The sequence below is a fragment of the Carya illinoinensis genome, chromosome 14, assembly GCF_018687715.1.
Source record: "Carya illinoinensis cultivar Pawnee chromosome 14, C.illinoinensisPawnee_v1, whole genome shotgun sequence".
Taxonomy (NCBI): domain Eukaryota; kingdom Viridiplantae; phylum Streptophyta; class Magnoliopsida; order Fagales; family Juglandaceae; genus Carya; species Carya illinoinensis.
Window position 1 is genome coordinate 20,037,505 of NC_056765.1, and position 17,801 is coordinate 20,055,305.

General features: G+C 36.5%; 1 protein-coding gene across 1 annotated transcript; it reads left to right on the top strand.

The window, feature by feature from the left end:
- Positions 1-11,740, top strand: LOC122294565. Its single transcript, XM_043103427.1, has 10 exons — positions 1-478; positions 2,567-2,660; positions 2,783-5,630; positions 5,735-6,508; positions 6,954-7,601; positions 8,074-8,721; positions 9,190-9,837; positions 10,309-10,998; positions 11,094-11,168; positions 11,311-11,740. The coding sequence occupies exons 3-10, from the start codon at positions 3,003-3,005 to the stop codon at positions 11,320-11,322; spliced, it is 6,123 nt and encodes a 2,040-aa protein (XP_042959361.1). The 5' UTR covers positions 1-478; positions 2,567-2,660; positions 2,783-3,002; the 3' UTR covers positions 11,323-11,740.
- The last annotated feature ends 6,061 nt before the right edge of the window (positions 11,741-17,801 follow it).

Below are 17,801 nucleotides of genomic sequence, written 5' to 3' on the forward strand. Positions count from 1 at the left end.
GCATTTCATTTTCTTTTAGAAAGGGAATGAAACTAGTGATGTGATTTTTTTATTTTCTTTGAGCAACTTGTGATGTGATTTAACACTTTGTAAGCACTTAGTCTTTGTGTTCATCACACTCACTCACTCACTCTCTTTCTCTCTCTCCCTCCCTCTCGCATTCTCACTCTCTGTCCCTGATGCTATCTATCTCTGTCTAAAATTTTCAGGCTACCGGCCACCCCTACCACCTCTCATTGTTGTAATTCTCCTTCTTGATTTGTCACCTCTCACTCTCCCTCCTTTCCCCCTTATCTTCATTACTCTCTAACTCTCATTCTATCTTCATTGCAGTCTCTCCCAGGCTAACGGCCACCCACTTTGCCTTCCCTCTTGGTTTTCCCTCCCTTACACTCTCTGTCACCCTTCCATTTTCTCCTCTCTCTCTCTTCTCAAGCTCGGGAGGTCAGTGATCATCCATAGATTTTCCCCTTTGTGTGTAAGTGACTCTCGAACTAACGTTGAAAATAATTGTTGGTGAAAATTGTGAATTGTGATATGTGAAATTATGTCTTGGGACCGGGTGTTGGGGTGATCTATGTAGTTTTGATGTGGCCGAGTTCCATGTGAAGTGTTGGGATGCGTTGTGGTCGAGTGTCTCATGGAGTGTTGGAAGAATTCTGTTCATTTGTTCATTTTGCTTCATAAGTGTTGTAGTGTTTCATATATTAATTGTAGATCGAGCGTGGATGATGATGGATCTCCTTATATAAATTGCGTTGCATGAGGAGGAACTTTTTGGCAATTTCCGCATGTGTTGCATGATATATATGGAGAGTAGATAAAAGTAAATATGAGAATAAAAAGTTGTCATCTCATGAATTGGGCATAATTATTATTGGAGTTGAAAGAAATCAAACAACTCATGATTTTTTTTATTTGGTTAGGTTGTAGCTAAACTAGTTAGATATTTCTGTTCATGTGTGAAGTTGGAAATTGACTATAAATTTGACTATAGTGATCTCATTGGGCCAAAGACAAAGAATTCGGTAAAAAGGAATGATGAGCAACTTCCTCAATTGCTTTTAAGCGAATTGAAGTCCATACATAATAATAAGGCATGCATCTACTTTTGCCAGCTTTTCCCCCATCTTTAGTCTTCTCCTGGGCCTTATTTTACGTCTTGTATTTCAACTTTTATGTATTATATTCATTCTTGTCTTATCAAGTATTGTTAATATCAAACCAACTTTTTCTTCAACTTTAATTTTCAATAAGGTTATGGTGGATTGCACTAAGTTTACCTCAATCAACCATTCTCAAATGAAAATGGCCACCAGATTAAGTGTGTTTTTGAGCAAATGGTAGTGTGTAGAGCAATCTTAAAAAATATTAAAAAACATATTTTTTCTTTATAAGGACTTTTGATATAAGAGGACAAAAGGATTTTTATTTTTATTTTTATTATTATTATTTTGGATATAAGGACTTTTGATTGTGTTTGATGGCACGTGGTTTTGAGTTTGAAGGTGTGTAGGTCGTTCAACGTTCACAACTCTTATTGGGAAAATCTCAAGAAAGATTTGTTACTTATTATTAACATATTTCCGTATACTATATATTTCTTTAATTTTATTCTTTTTAAATTAATTAAATTTTTTTACTCATCATTTGTACGTCAATAAAATAAAATAAAAAATAAAAATAAAAAAATATCATGATCCCTTTTATCCGAGTATTTTGGTAGTATTTTTAAATCTGAGGGTAGAAAAGGCTTTCAATTGAAGGTAACACTGTCACCATACAGAGCATAACTATGTTTGAATGTGAATCTTATATCCATTCAACTTTATATTACTTTTTTTTTTGAGCTTTTTATAAAATGCTAAACTCATTCCAATCTATTTCATAAATTCAAATATATATATCAACTTATTTCAGAACATCTATACTCGGTTGAGCATAATATCTCATTTCTTAAATTTTAGTAAAAATTTCAATTAAATTTTTTTACTCATTATTTAATAAAAAAAATTATATATAATATATAATTTATAGAGATATTGAGCAGAAATTTTTCGAACAAATAAAGTTAAGGTATTTTCTTACTTTTACAAGGGGAATGCAACTTGTGATGTGATTTAACATGAAAGAAAAAGCTGCAAGTCTGGGTTGCTATTAGGCTTTACGCACGTGAAGGCATTTTGGTAATACTTTTAAAATCTAAGGGTTAAAGTTAAGAAAAACTTTGATTCCCTAATAGTAGTTTAATCATGAACTTCTACTTAAAAGGATCTTAAAGGTGTAGCGGGCAACATGGGGGACCCTCTTCACATGGATTCAGGTCGCAAAGTTAATAAACCTTATCAATGGCATGGAGCCATGGACATTTTTGCTTTAGATAATTCAGCCTTTTGTTCAGTATCATGATCCCTTGCATCTGAATATTTTGGTAGTACTTTTAAATCTGAGGGTAGAAAAGGATTTCAATTGAAGATAACACATCACAGAGTAGAACTATGTTTGGATGTGAACTCATACTGAGTAAAAAGGCTTTTAAATCTGTGCTGATAAGGTTCATTTTTAGCCTCGTCCTCTATTTGGTGAAAATGGAAGGTGATGTTGTGTAGGTTCTCGCTAGCATCTCCTACAACTTGACTTCTCTTCATAGGAAGGAAGAGGTACGTCTCACAATCATGTTTTCCTTCCTCTGTGACGTTTTCTTGAACATCCTTCGACGGTTCTACCACAATTTGGTGCTGATATTTATTGTGTTATGTTTATTTGATTTACAATTATGCAGGAGGAACACAACGTCGCAACGTCGCATACTTAAACAAACAGCCCATTCACGTGATCTTCTTGGCACGTTGGTTTCTCAATCCTTTTATTTTGTTTTCCTTTTGCTCTGCTTAAAGTCATTTGTTCTAGACTTGTAGACCTAGTTCTACATCTTATCTGTATTTGTATTCACAAAAAAAAAAAAAAAAAGGCCTGTGAGAATCCGAAAGAAGAAAGGAAAAATGGATATTGTTACAGCAATTATAGGAAAAATTGGAGAGATTTCGGTTGTTCTAATTGGAAAACATATTGGTTATCTCATTTACTACGAAAGGAACACGGAAGCTCTCAAAGATCATTTAGACACACTAGATGGCACGAGAGTTAGAGTAAACCAAACCATCACTGCTCACAAATTGAGGCAAGAAGTACCCTCTCCAGAGGTGATAAGCTGGCTTACAAAGGTGGAACAGATTACTAAAGATTTGGAAAATGACAATACTAAAAGGAAATGCTTGAATGGGTGGTGTCCAAATCTGAAGGCACGATATTCCTCGAGTAGGAATGCTAAAAAGAAAACCCAAGCCATTGGTGAGCTTATAGAAGAAGGTAGAAACTATGTTGAGCCTTACCATATTGCTGCTCCACCACAAACAGGATCATCATTATCCTCTGAAGGTTTCAAGCATTTTGAATCGAGAACATCAATTATAAATGATGTTTTGATTGCTCTAAGGGATGACAAGACCAACATCATTGCAATATGTGGTATGGGTGGGATCGGAAAGACAGCAATGGTCAAAAAGATAGCAACAAGAGTGAAAGCTGAAAATTTATTTGATGAAGTATTGATTGCAGTGGTGTCTCAAAGCCCAGATTTGAGAAGTATTCCATTGGAAATTGCAGAAAATCGAGGTTTGAAACTCTATCAAGATACTTTGGCTGGAAGAGCAAGTGCACTATATTCAAGCCTACGGGAGCTCAAGAATGTCCTTGTAATTTTAGATGATATTTGGGAACCACTTAATCTAAAGGAAGTTGGAATTCCTTATGGAGATCAACATAAGAGCTGCAAAATCTTGATTACATCACGTAGTGAAGAAACCTGCAATATGATGAAAGCTCAAAAGATTTTTTCAATCAAACCGTTATCTGAAGGGGAAACATGGAACCTATTTGGAGAAATGGCAGGTAATTGTATTGAGACTCCCAATCTGCACCCAATAGCAAAAAATGTCGCAAAGGAATGTGGAGGTTTACCAGTTGCGATTGTCACCATCGGTAGAGCCCTTGAAAACAAAAGCGAGGAGGAGTGGATTGCAGCACTTGAGCAGCTTCGAAAGTGTATCCCCCAAAATATTCCTCACGTGCATAAAAATGTCTATTCATGTATTCGGTTGAGTTACGATTTTTTAGAAAGCGACGAAGCTAGGTCATGCTTTTTACTATGTTGTTTATTCCCAGAAGATCATAATATTCCCATCGAGGATTTGGTCAGATATGGAGTAGGGCGAAAGTTGTTTGATCAAATTGATGCCATAGCACAAGCAAGACTACGAGTCCATGCAATGGTTGGGAATCTTAGAAGGTCAAACCTGTTGTTGGACAGCAAGGATAAAGAACATGTCAAAATGCACGATGTTGTACGAGATGTTGCCATATATATTGCATGCAATGAATATGGTTTTATGGTAAGATGCGATAGTGAAATGGAGGAATGGCCACAAAATGATAGATATGAACTTTATGCTGCGATTTCACTTTTTTCTGAGAAATTGAAAAGGCATCCAGATGGGTTGGAGTGGCCCAAACTGGAGCTTTTGCAAATCTCATCATCATTCAGTGGATATGGAAAACGTATTCCACAGAGTTTCCCAGCCAACCTATTTAGAGGGATGAAGGAACTTAAGATTTTGTCCTTCTATTGTATGTCCTTCCTGTCACTACCATCATCGATCCGAGTCCTTCAGAACCTTCGAATGTTGAGACTGGAGTATTGTGATTTCGAAGATGTGTCGGCAATTGAAGCACTTTTGAAACTAGAAATGCTTAGCTTTCGTGGTTCTCAGATAAAGGAGTTGCCAAGGGAAATACAAAATTTGACCTTGTTAAAGTTGTTAGATTTGTCAAAATGTGGGCAACTTGAGCGAATTCCACCAGGTGTTCTATCGAGTTTATCTCGACTGGAAGAGTTGTACATGGAACAATGCTCGTTTAAGTGTTGGGAATCTCCAGAAGGAAATGGAAAGGGAATCAACGCAAGCGCTGCTGAATTATGTTCTTTACAGCATTTGATGGCTTTGGACATTTGTATACCTATCAAGCTCTTGCCGAAAGACTTGTACTTGGAAAAGTCATTGATGAAATTTAGAATAAGTGTCACCGATGAATTTCAATTCAAAATGCATTGGAAGCCATCGTATCTATTTGAAAATACTCTGGGTCTCGATTGTAATGCAAGTGATATTGCAGAGAGTCAAACGATTCGTTTAATGTTGCAGAAAGCTAAAGCTTTGTACTCGATAAATACACATCATCTAGTGACGATATGCCATAGCCAAGTAGCAGTGGGATCCTTTGGCAGCTTAAGATATCTTAATCTAAGTCAATGCCACTCATTGAAAAATGCCTTTCCATTGTCCATAGCGAGAGGTTTGCTTCAACTCCAAGATTTGATTATAAATGACTGTTCTGTTATGGAAGAGATTTTCTCTGAGGAAGAAAACGATGACGAAGCAGTACTGAAAACGATACAGTTTCCACAGTTGTACCATGTGGAGCTGAAGTATCTACCAGGACTAATCGCTTTTTGTAAAGGCATCGAATCTAGCCATGTTATAATGGCGCAACAACCATCCTTGAATCAAGAGGTATATACTTTAATCGCCTTATTATGGATCACATACCTTAATACTTTATTTCGAAAAAGAAAACTTGGTGTTTAAGATAATAATTGTTGTGCTCATGTCAACAGGTTGAAGGGCAAGACATCTCTCATAAATTACTTTCTTCCATAAGCATTTTCTGGGCACCCAATCTACAACAACTTCATATCAGTGATTGCTGGTCACTAGAAGTCGTATTTGATCTTGAGGGACTAGAGGTTGAGGAGAACTGTCGGGGATTCATAGCACTTTCTCAATTGAGAGATTTAAGTTTAAAATATTCACATAAGTTGAGACATGTGTGGAAGAATATCCCACGAGGATTTCAAGGCTTTCAAAACCTAAGCTCTATTTATTTAGAAGGTCGTTCCTGTCTACAATATTTATTCACTCCTTCTATTGCAAAACTACTCGTGGGACTTGAAAGTGTATCAATAATTGATTGCGACGAGATAGAAAACATTCTTGAAGTTGGAGAAGAAGAAGATGCGGCAGAGATCATCGTGTTCCCCAAACTTAGCTCCTTCAAATTGTGGAATCTGGAGAAGCTCAAGAGTTTTTGCCCCCCATCCTATTACCTTGAATGGCCATCCATACATAAAATCAGTCTGTACAAATGTCCCAACTTGATAACATTTGGTTCAGAAATTCAAAGCACAACAAAGCCTAAGAATATAAATGTGGGATTAGATTCGAGACTCCAAGACACTGGTACGACTGCCTCTGTAAAGGATGCCCCTGATTATCTAGATAGATGCCTTGCCTGTGTCCCGCGTCGCAAGAAACTCCAAGAAAGCTCTTCCTTGGGATGTATTGAAACCGAATTTCAAGGGCAAATTCTGCACCCTCAAGTTAACAAAGAGGTACGTGGTTGGATTTTTCTCACATTTAGCAATTTTCATTCCTATTTTTTTTAAAAGAAAATAACATATAGAGCAAATAATATATGATATTTGGTTATTAGCTTTAACTTGCTTGGGTGGAATACATATTTTCTTCTTTATAATGCTAAAGGAATGACTCGATGGAGTATACATGTGATTGCTTAAAAATCAATCTCTTTTTTTTTTTTTAATTTATTTTAAGATAGGTTTGGGATTTGGCCAATGGAAGTTTTGAATCTCCAATTTTCCAAAGGACTTTCTGTGATCAAACTTTACTGTCCATGATTCCAATTCTTACTTATTTTCTTCTTGTTAGACTCGTAAAAAATTAAGAACTTCCTTCTGTCACCCGTCTTATTTTTTTTCTTGATTACGTCTTATCTCATAAATTTTGATACTCTGGTCTGTTATTTTGACTAAGCAGGATGAGCCAAATGTGAATGACAGAGACATTCAAACAGAGCTACGGTCTCTTTTTCCATCAAGTTTGATTAAGAGTTTGCAAAATCTAGAACAACTTAAAGCAGAGGATTGTAATTCATTGGAAGCGATATTTGAGCTCGAAGGAGGACTAAATCTTGAGAAAAGCTCTGCCTTCGCTGCATGCAATAATTTGAAAGAACTGCAGTTACAGTCTTTACGAAAGCTGAAGCATATATGGAGGGTGGTTGGTCCACAAGAAATTAGAGGCTTCCACAAGTTGAGGCTGCTACAAGTACGTGAATGTCATAGTTTGAAATACTTGTTCTCACCATCCATTGCGAAACTTCTTGTGAAATTGGAAAAAATAGAAGTGGAGGATTGCAACGAAATGGAAGCAATTCTAGCAAAAGCAAGAGATCAAAATGAGAAAAGCGAGGTGACATTTCCCAAAGTGCATACCCTCTCACTTCTCAGTTTACCAAAACTCGAGTGCTTTTGTGTTGAAGCTAATGCTTTTAAGTGGCCATCCCTAACAAAAGTAGAAGTAGTTGGATGTGATAAATTGAAGATGTTTGTTCCAACAGAAGTGGAAACGCCACCTGAACAAGAATTTCATGGGCAAATACTGCACCCTCAAGTCAACAAAGAGGTATGTGGTTGGATTTTTCTCACATTTAGCAATTTTCTTTCCTATTTTTTAAAGAAAATAACATATAGAGCAAAATTATGTATGTATGCTTTTTCATTAGTAGTATATGATATTTGGTTATTAGCTTTAACTTGCTTGGGTGGAATACATATTTTCTTCTTTATAATGCTAAAGGAATGACTCGATGGAGTATACATGTGATTGCTTAAAAATCAATCTTTTTTTTTTTTTTAAATTTATTTTAAGATAGGTTTGGGATTTGGCCAATGGAACTTTTGAATCTCCGATTTCTCAAAGGATTTTCTGTGATCAAACTTTACTGTCCATGATTCCAATTCTTACTTATTTTCTTCTTGTTAGACTCGTAAAAAATTAAGAACTTCCTTCTGTCACCCGTCTTTTTTTTTTTTTTTCTTGATTACGTATTATCTCATAAATTTTGATATTGTGGTCTGTTATTTTGACTAAGCAGGATGAGCCAAATGTGAATGACAGAGACATTCAAACAGAGCTACGGTCTCTTTTTCCATCAAGTTTGATTAAGAGTTTGCAAAATTTAGAACAACTTAAAGCAGAGGATTGTAATTCATTGGAAGCGATATTTGAGCTCGAAGGAGGACTAAATCTTGAGAAAAGCTCTGCCTTCGCTGCATGCAATAATTTGAAAGAACTGCAGTTACAGTCTTTACGAAAGCTGAAGCATATATGGAAGGTGGTTGGTCCACAAGAAATTAGAGGCTTCCACAAGTTGAGGCTGCTACAAGTACGTGAATGTCATAGTTTGAAATACTTGTTCTCACCATCCATTGCGAAACTTCTTGTGAAATTGGAAAAAATAGAAGTGGAGGATTGCAACGAAATGGAAGCAATTCTAGCAAAAGCAAGAGATCAAAATGAGAAAAGCGAGGTGACATTTCCCAAAGTGCATACCCTCTCACTTCTCAGTTTACCAAAACTCGAGTGCTTTTGTGTTGAAGCTAATGCTTTTAAGTGGCCATCCCTAACAAAAGTAGAAGTAGTTGGATGTGATAAATTGAAGATGTTTGTTCCAACAGAAGTGGAAACGCCACCTGAACAAGAATTTCATGGGCAAATACTGCACCCTCAAGTCAACAAAGAGGTATGTGGTTGGATTTTTCTCACATTTAGCAATTTTCTTTCCTATTTTTTAAAGAAAATAACATATAGAGCAAAATTATGTATGTATGCTTTTTCATTAGTAGTATATGATATTTGGTTATTAGCTTTAACTTGCTTGGGTGGAATACATATTTTCTTCTTTATAATGCTAAAGGAATGACTCGATGGAGTATACATGTGATTGCTTAAAAATCAATCTTTTTTTTTTTTTTAAATTTATTTTAAGATAGGTTTGGGATTTGGCCAATGGAACTTTTGAATCTCCGATTTCTCAAAGGATTTTCTGTGATCAAACTTTACTGTCCATGATTCCAATTCTTACTTATTTTCTTCTTGTTAGACTCGTAAAAAATTAAGAACTTCCTTCTGTCATCCGTCTTATTTTTTTTCTTGATTATGTATTATCTCATAAATTTTGATACTGTGGTCTGTTATTTTGACTAAGCAGGATGAGCCAAATGTGAATGACAGAGACATTCAAACAGAGCTACGGTCTCTTTTTCCATCAAGTTCGATTAAGAGTTTGCAAAATCTAGAACTACTTATGGCAGGGTATTGTAATTCATTGGAAGCGATATTTGAGCTCGAAGGAGGACTAAATCTTGAGAAAAGCTCTGCCTTCGCTGCATGCAATAATTTGGAAGAACTGAAGTTACGGTCTTTACGAAAGCTGAAGCATATATGGAAGGTGGATGGTCCACAAGAAATTACAGGCTTCCACGAGTTGAGGCTGCTACAAGTACGTAAATGTCATAGTTTGAAATACTTGTTCTCACCATCCATTGCGAAACTTCTTGTGAAATTGGAAAAAATAAAAGTGGAGGATTGCAACGAGATGGAAGCAATTCTAGCAAAGGCAAGAGATCAAAATGAGAAAAGCAAGGTGACATTTCCCAAAGTGCGTACCCTCTCACTTGCCCGTTTACCAAAACTCGAGTGCTTTTGTGTTGAAGCCAATGCTTTTAAGTTGCCATCCCTAACAAAAGTAACAGTAGTTGGATGTGATAAATTGAAGATGTTTGTTCCAACAGAAGTGGAAACGCCACCTGAACAGGAATTTCATGGGCAAATACTGCACCCTCAAGTCAACAAAGAGGTATTTGGCTGGATTTTTCTCACATTTAGCAATTTTCTTTCCTATTTTTTTAAAGAAAATAACATATAGAGCAAAATTATGTATGTATGCTTTTTCATTAGTAGTATATGATATTTGGTTATTAGCTTTAACTTGCTTGGGTGGAATACATATTTTCTTCTTTATAATGCTAAAGGAATGACTCGATGGAGTATACATGTGATTGCTTAAAAATCAATCTTTTTTTTTTTTAAAATTTATTTTAAGATAGGTTTGGGATTTGGCCAATGGAACTTTTGAATCTCCGATTTCTCAAAGGACATTCTGTGATCAAACTTTACTGTCCATGATTCCAATTCTTACTTATTTTCTTCTTGTTAGACTCGTAAAAAATTAAGAACTTCCTTCTGTCACCCGTCTTATTTTTTTTTTTTTTGATTATGTATTATCTCATAAATTTTGATACTGTGGTCTGTTATTTTGACTAAGCAGGATGAGCCAAATGTGAATGACAGAGACATTCAAACAGAGCTACGGTCTCTTATTCCATCAAGTTTGATTAAGAGTTTGCAAAATTTAGAACAACTTAAAGCAAAGTATTTTGATTCATTGGAAGCGATATTTGAGCTTGAAGGAGGACTAAATCTTGAGAAAAGCTCTGCCTTCATTGCATGCAATAATTTGAAAGAACTGAAGTTACGGTCTTTACGAAAGCTGAAGCATATATGGAAGGTGGATGGTCCACAAGAAATTACAGGCTTCCACGAGTTGAGGCTGCTACAAGTACGTAAATGTCATAGTTTGAAATACTTGTTCTCACCATCCATTGCGAAACTTCTTGGGAAATTGGAACAAATAAAAGTGATGGATTGCAACGAAATGGAAGCAATTCTAGCAAAAGCAAGAGATCAAAATGAGAAAAGCGAGGTGACATTTCCCAAAGTGCATACCCTCTCACTTGTCCGTTTACCAAAACTCGAGTGCTTTTGTGTTGAAGCTAATGCTTTTAAGTGGCCATCCCTAACAGAAGTACTAGTAGTTGGATGTGATAAATTAAAAATGTTTGTTCCAACAAAAGTGGAAACGCCGCCTGAGTTAGAGGGAGTAGATACTGGAGAAAAGTTTCAATGGATGGTTGGAGACCTTAATGCCACCATCCAACACATGATGAACAAATGCGAGGTATGTTACATTTTTTAACGAATATTCCATAATTTTGTCACTTTCTGCAAATAGATCTCTTCCCCCTTATAATCAATGGACTTTCTTGTTTTTAGGAATCGCATGCTCATGAAATCTCTTCTTCATCGTCCTACGCATCAAAGTCTCTTCTTGCCAATTCAGGACTGCAGGTAGTATGATCATATATTAGCTTGGACTTCTCGCTTATATCATATGAAAGACATATCTAGAGCTTAGGCTCATTCCTAACTACAGAATCTTTTGTTGTTGTTGTTTGCGGTATTATTTGATTATCGTGTGACACACCGGCAGGGAAGTTCATAGATGGAGTTGAGATGGGGACTTAGAAGATGGAAGAGGAAGGTGTCGGCCTAGAAGTGTTCTTAAGGTCTGAAGTGCTTGACCTGGAAGCAGGTATCGATGAAGAATAAAGTTGGGCTATGAGAATAAAGTGGGCTTGCACGTAGTGGGCCATGGAGAATCACGGCTGAAGTTGAAAGCCCATATTACTTTGTGTTATTTTAGTACGGTTTAGCTTTTACTAGAGTCGGTAGTATTTTACTTATAATAGCCCGTGGACAATAAGGGCATCTTAGTATTTTCTCTGTTATAGTATACATAGTCGGCGTCTGTACGGAAGGAAGCATCTGTTATGTTGAAGTATGCTACAATGACGATAACACAGGTCTTTTAGACAACCATGTGTCTCAATTGATTTAGTTTTGAGGGACATATTTCCATACACCAACTCTTCAAATTCTTAATGGGACAGTTGACAGTAAGAACCTCATTTAGAAGCATGATCAGCCCCCCAAGAGGCCGATTGGAATTAAACAGTTTAGGTTGTTTCATGATTTGCACACAGACCATCAAGAACAGATGACTCCATTTGTGGAGAACACATTTTCTACTATCAAACTTAATTTTGAAAGATAAAATTAAATTATTGTCGTCAGATTGAAGTTCAACCAATGAATACAACAAATTTAAAGAAAATCTATGACTTGGTATTTAAATTTTTCTACCCAACAAATTAAATTCATGTTCTCTGACTTGCGAATACAACAAATGGGCAACCATGCATTAATTCTAAAACCAGGTAAAACAAAGATACATCATCGAAGCAGAGGAAGAACCGAATCGACCCCTAAAATCAGCTAGAAAAAACAAGCCCCAAATCAGATTGAACATGAACCAATTCGTAAGCCCTAAATTTTGTAGAACCAAACAAGGAACACACAAGCAAACATAGACTTTAGAAAACTCCAATAGACCTCAAAAAGACATTCACAGATAACACACAGGCCACTCTATCGACATCTTAGAAGTAATAGAGAGAAGCAACAAATTAACCATACGGTTGGTTGAACGTCCTTTGTAAGGCTCATGCAAATGAGGGTACGAGTTCCACTTTGGTTCGTAGATGCAAATGTAGGTATTAACACATTCACAGCTTTGAATAGACGTTAATGCAATATGTGCTCGTATTTGTAGTCTGAGAGTGAGAGTGATGGGCATTTGGTTGATTTCTTCAAAGATGTAAGGTGGACTAAGAAGAAGAGACAATTTGTGACTCCAACAACAGAAGATCAACATGTGAGTGAGTTTGATTGAATAAGTCCAACATATTCCATGCCAATTAGTTATACATGCATCCTTTTTATTCCATGTTAAGAGCAGTAACATTTTTTTATTTTGCTAACTAGAATAGAACAAGATGGTTGCCAAGTTGTTTGAGTTGGAGCCTCAAAAGTACATTAAGGATGCTACTGCATCAATCTTTAGGGAGGTATAGGGCCACAGGCCAGGGTATGCAAGGGGGTTTGGGGAAATGGTTATTCTCGAGTCATCTCATCAAAACACATCGGAAAGATTTGCAGCATCTCAATGTCCAGATAAATATGAGAAAGATGTGGAGTATTACAAGAAAAATTTGAAGCAGTAGAATAGAACGTAGCCCTATTGTTGGAGAAGCAAGCCGAGTACGACAAGTTTATGAGTCAATACATGGAATCACAAAGGCAAACCCAGGGAGACTCTCATAGAGAGACTCAGTGTAACAGCCCGCTAGAAATTCAATTGTGGAATTTCTATTGACTTTAGGAACCTCGTGAAGATTCTATAAGCTTTCACGAATCCATTAATCATATAGATTTTAGTCTAACTACATAGTTAGTGTTTATGGTATCCTGCTTGGCGCTGATGTTTGATCTCGCAAATTTCAAAGACGAAATTTGTTTTAAGGGGGAGGATGTGATGACCCGTTTTTACGTGCATTTTCACTGAAAGAGTGTTTTTAATTTAATTAATATATTGGTTTATTTATTTTAAATTAATGTATTTTAATTGGTTTTTAATTTATTTGATGTTGTGTTTAATTTATTTAGTTGTTTTACGGTTTTTAATATTGTTTTCGGCGGATCTGTTTTTGGTTTATGGAGTGAGGACTAGACCTCATTTCTTTTCTTTTATCTTTTTCTTTTTCCCCTTTTTCCTTTTCTTTCTTCTTTTCTTCCCTTTCTTTCTTTTCTTCTTCATTTTCTTCCCCGTTTTCTCTCTCCCCGCGCAGCCCCTTCTCCTACCCCTTCCCGTCGCCGCCTATTTGTCAGCCCGGTTCTCCGCCGTCCGGCCACCGTTTAGTGCACCACCACCACCATTCTCTTCCCCTTCCACCATAGATCATCCCCACCAATTTCCAGAGCCATCGGACCAGCCGTTAGCAACCGCGAGCCGCCGGAAGTCACGGCACCTACCCTGTTTTTCTCCCCTGTCGCCGGTTTCTTTCGCAGCCCAGAACCGCCGCTTGCCGGTGGTGTGGCCTACACCACCCACCCAGTTTTCTTCCCCTCTCACCGGTGAACATCCCCACCAAGTTTCACCTCCATCCGAACCACCATTAGCCACCACGAGCTCCTCCAAGCCACACGGTTTTAGCCCCGATCTGCCGCCGTCGCTCCACCTCCGGCCACCACCTCTTCACCACTTCATCACCGACTCCTTACCGTCCTAACCCACCCATTTCCGGCCTCTAATAGTCACCGGAACAGTCCCCATGAGCTAGCTTTCCGATTTGGGTATTTTGGCCTTCAACCGCCGTTTTCGCCGCCACCCACAGCCAACCACCACTTCCACTAGCTTCATAAACATCCTTAGACCATTTCCTATCAATCCCGAGCTTTGGTTTGTCCCCGTTCAAAAGTGGGTATTTTACAACCCACGGCTACAGTGAAATTTCACTGTTACGTTGCTTTCCTTCCGCCGTTTGCAACGCCGCGAGCTTTTGAAAAATACCATATAGCGCTGTAAGTATTTTTCAAATTCTACTTTTAGATTTAAATATATTTTGCTCTTACAATAATTATTATCTGGCTGGTTGGTTGATTCCGGACTGAGTCCAAGGAGTTCGGGGGTCGGATGGATTTAGGACGGAGTTGTTTGGTTGATGTTGATATTTGTTTGAGATATTTGTGCCTTGATGTTTACATTGTATATTGCACGCATGCTCATGTTTAAAAAGGGAAAATCGGGTTTTCGTGTAGTTGCATGCATGTACATGTGTTTGTAAAATGGAAACTGGGATTGTAAGCGAGAAATGATTTATGGTATTTGTGAACGATTGGATATCTTATTTTTCCCATTTGAAGATCATTTGGTCAGTCAAATATTGTGTAAACTATAGAAAGGTCATTCTGGGAGATAAACTGGAGAATATGTTATAGTTTGGAGTTTTGACCAAGTTAATAGATAGATATTGGTCCGAAATTTTTATAGAGTATTGTTAACATGTATATATGACTATTAGTTGAGGATTTTTGCATGATTAAAGGTTTTGATGAAAGATTTTCTTAGATTTAGAAACTTAGAAACTGGAAGAGGAAAAACAGTTTCTGTTTTGAGAAAGTTTAACTCTTTGGTGGTCTAAACCTATTCCAATGACTTTGATAATTTTATTGGAGGATCCTAAGAATCTTATATACATGTTATATTATTATTTTGAAGATATTTGATGTTAGTTTCAAAGATATGAAATTTTATGCAAAGAGATATTCAGATAAGCCAAAGTGTGGATGTTCTTGGCTAAATTTATGTTTTGGTTAAATTTTTAACCATGTGATCTTGAATTAGAAGCTTATATATGTTTTAGGATATCTTTTTAAACCATGTGATGGTTTGGTTTGAAGATCACATATTTATAAGTCATAGATCAAAAGGTTGATCAAAACAAGTTGGAAACAAAAATCAATGGAAATAACATATGAGAATTTCGGCCCTATGGAGTTTTAATAGTTGTGATTAGTTTTAAATTTTTCTAAATTGATATTTGAATTGAGGATAAAATTTACATGAGGCATGTAAATTTTGGTGACTTTTGGAGTTAGTAAGCAAAATCCTTAAGTTATGGGTAAAACGGTCATTTTCCTACATGCAGAGAGTAAAATAGAAATTTTACTCTTTAAGTTAGTATTTTCCATATTTCAATTTATTAGTGATTTAGTGCTAACTTTTAGAATCACTAATTTCAGTTCCTCGTGATCGCGCTTGAAGTTTTATAAGAAACGCGGAGATCGAAGTAAGTTAGCTTTTAACTTACTAGCAGTCTACTGTGTATGTGTGCTAAGTAAAAGAACTACAGTGTATGTATGTATGTTATCATATATGTCATGCCATGCCAAGTTATCAAGTAATTGTCTATTATACAGAATTTATTCTGTCATCAATTTTTATCTGTTACATAATATATTCTGTCATGTATTACTATACATTACAAATATGTCATATTAAATATGTTGTCTGTTATATGTTATGCCATGTTATGAAATGTTACTATCTCAAGTTGGTTATGTATTTCAAGTTATGTTCAAGTCACGTTATGTTACGTCAGGGTTTCAGTCCTTTCATATTCCAGTCACGTTTCATCATGAGTATATTCAATTTATGTAGAATACATGGGGCCACAACAACTGTGGAGTATGTATTTAACTGCATAATGATGTGTAGAATACATGGGGCCACAACAACTGTGGAGTATGTATTTACACATAGAATACATGGGGCCACAACAACTGTGGAGTATGTATTTTTCATGTTAAGTCAAGTTTATATAGAATACATGGGGCCACAACAACTGTGGAGTATGTATTTAACTGCATAATGATGTGTAGAATACATGGGGCCACAATAACTGTGGAGTATGTATTTACACATAGAATACATGGGGCCACAACAACTGTGGAGTATGTATTTTTCATGTTAAGTCAAGTTTATATAGAATACATGGGGCCACAACAACTGTGGAGTATGTATTTAACTGCATAATGATGTGTAGAATACATGGGGCCACAACAACTGTGGAGTATGTATTTACACATAGAATACATGGGGCCACAACAACTGTGTAGTATGTATTTTTCATGTTAAGTCAAGTTTATATAGAATACATGGGGCCACAACAACTGTGGAGTATGTATTTAACTGCATAATGATGTGTAGAATACATGGGGCCACAATAACTGTGGAGTATGTATTTACACATAGAATACATGGGGCCACAACAACTGTGGAGTATGTATTTTTCATGTTAAGTCAAGTTTGTGTAGAATACATGGGACTACAACAACTGTGGAGTATGTATTTACACGTAAAATACATGGGGCCACAACAACTGTGGAGTATGTATTTACACGTAAAATACATGGGGCCACAACAACTGTGGAGTATGTATTTTTCATGCTAAGTCAAGTTTCAGATCAAGTTCATGTCAAGTCAAGTTCAGTTCATGTTTCAATTTAAGTCATGTCAATTATGGTATGTTGTACGCTAAGTTATGCTTTAATTACTTATGAATTTGATTATGGATTTATGCTTTTACTGTCATCCATGCATCATTAGTCTGTGTGGAAGTTTTTTGTTAACTTGCTGAGATTTGTAATCAAATCTCACTGTGGTAGTCCCAACTACCATTCCCCCCGAATGGTAGATCTTGTTACAGGACCTGAAGGAGGATCAGGAGCTGACCAACTAGACACAGTCGACTGAACGACGGTGCATCGTTAATGTTAATATAGTAGTTAAATTACTACTTGTACGATGGAGTTGCATCTCCAGTACTTTTGGATCATAACTATTTTGGCCCAGTGCTGTGATCTTAGTTATTCAATGGATCTTTATGTATGAAGTATGTTTTAAGCATTTGGGATATTTTCAATTTGGTGCATAGTATTGCTAAACAAAAAAAAAAATTATCCGCTGCGAATATTGCATAATGTTAGATGCATGTTAGGAACATTGTATCTTATATGTCATGAATGGGGGCAAGTAACCTGGTGTTGCATGTCTCGACGCTTCAAATATCCGTCCAATCCCAAACGGAATTTGGGGGCGTCACACTCAGGGTCCTGCATTTTTGGGAAACACGTTTTTTGTGGGGTAGTACATATGTTTTGAAGAGTTTCCATTGATTTGGAGCTGCTCACAAGATGCCTTCACTAGTTGCTTTGGCTTTTGCCATAGCTTGCTATATGCGATGTCAAGGATTTTGTTCTGGAAGCCCTTAACAAACACTTCCCATTGTGTTCCTTCTTCTGCCTCAGGATGCTTGGTATGGTGTTGGTTTTGTGAGAACTTTATTGGATATTATTTATTTGGTGTTAGAGTTTTATTTGTACCTAATATAGCATCTTCTCTTTTGAAATGTCATGTGCATTCAATCCCATGCGTTAGTATGTGTTGGAATTTTACTTCCAATTTTGCTTGACCTTGTCACTTGCCATCTTACCTTAATCATTTGTGAATATGGAAGAACT

What these genes read in the sequence shown, in the direction of transcription:
- LOC122294565 (XM_043103427.1), top strand. Translation starts at nt 3,003, where the DNA reads ATGGATATTGTTACAGCAATTATAGGAAAAATTGGAGAGATTTCGGTT. An exon ending in ACCCTCAAGTCAACAAAGAG is followed by an intron (nt 7,602 to 8,073) that starts GTATGTGGTTGG and finishes TTGACTAAGCAG; the next exon opens with GATGAGCCAAATGTGAATGA. An exon ending in ACATGATGAACAAATGCGAG is followed by an intron (nt 10,999 to 11,093) that starts GTATGTTACATT and finishes TCTTGTTTTTAG; the next exon opens with GAATCGCATGCTCATGAAAT.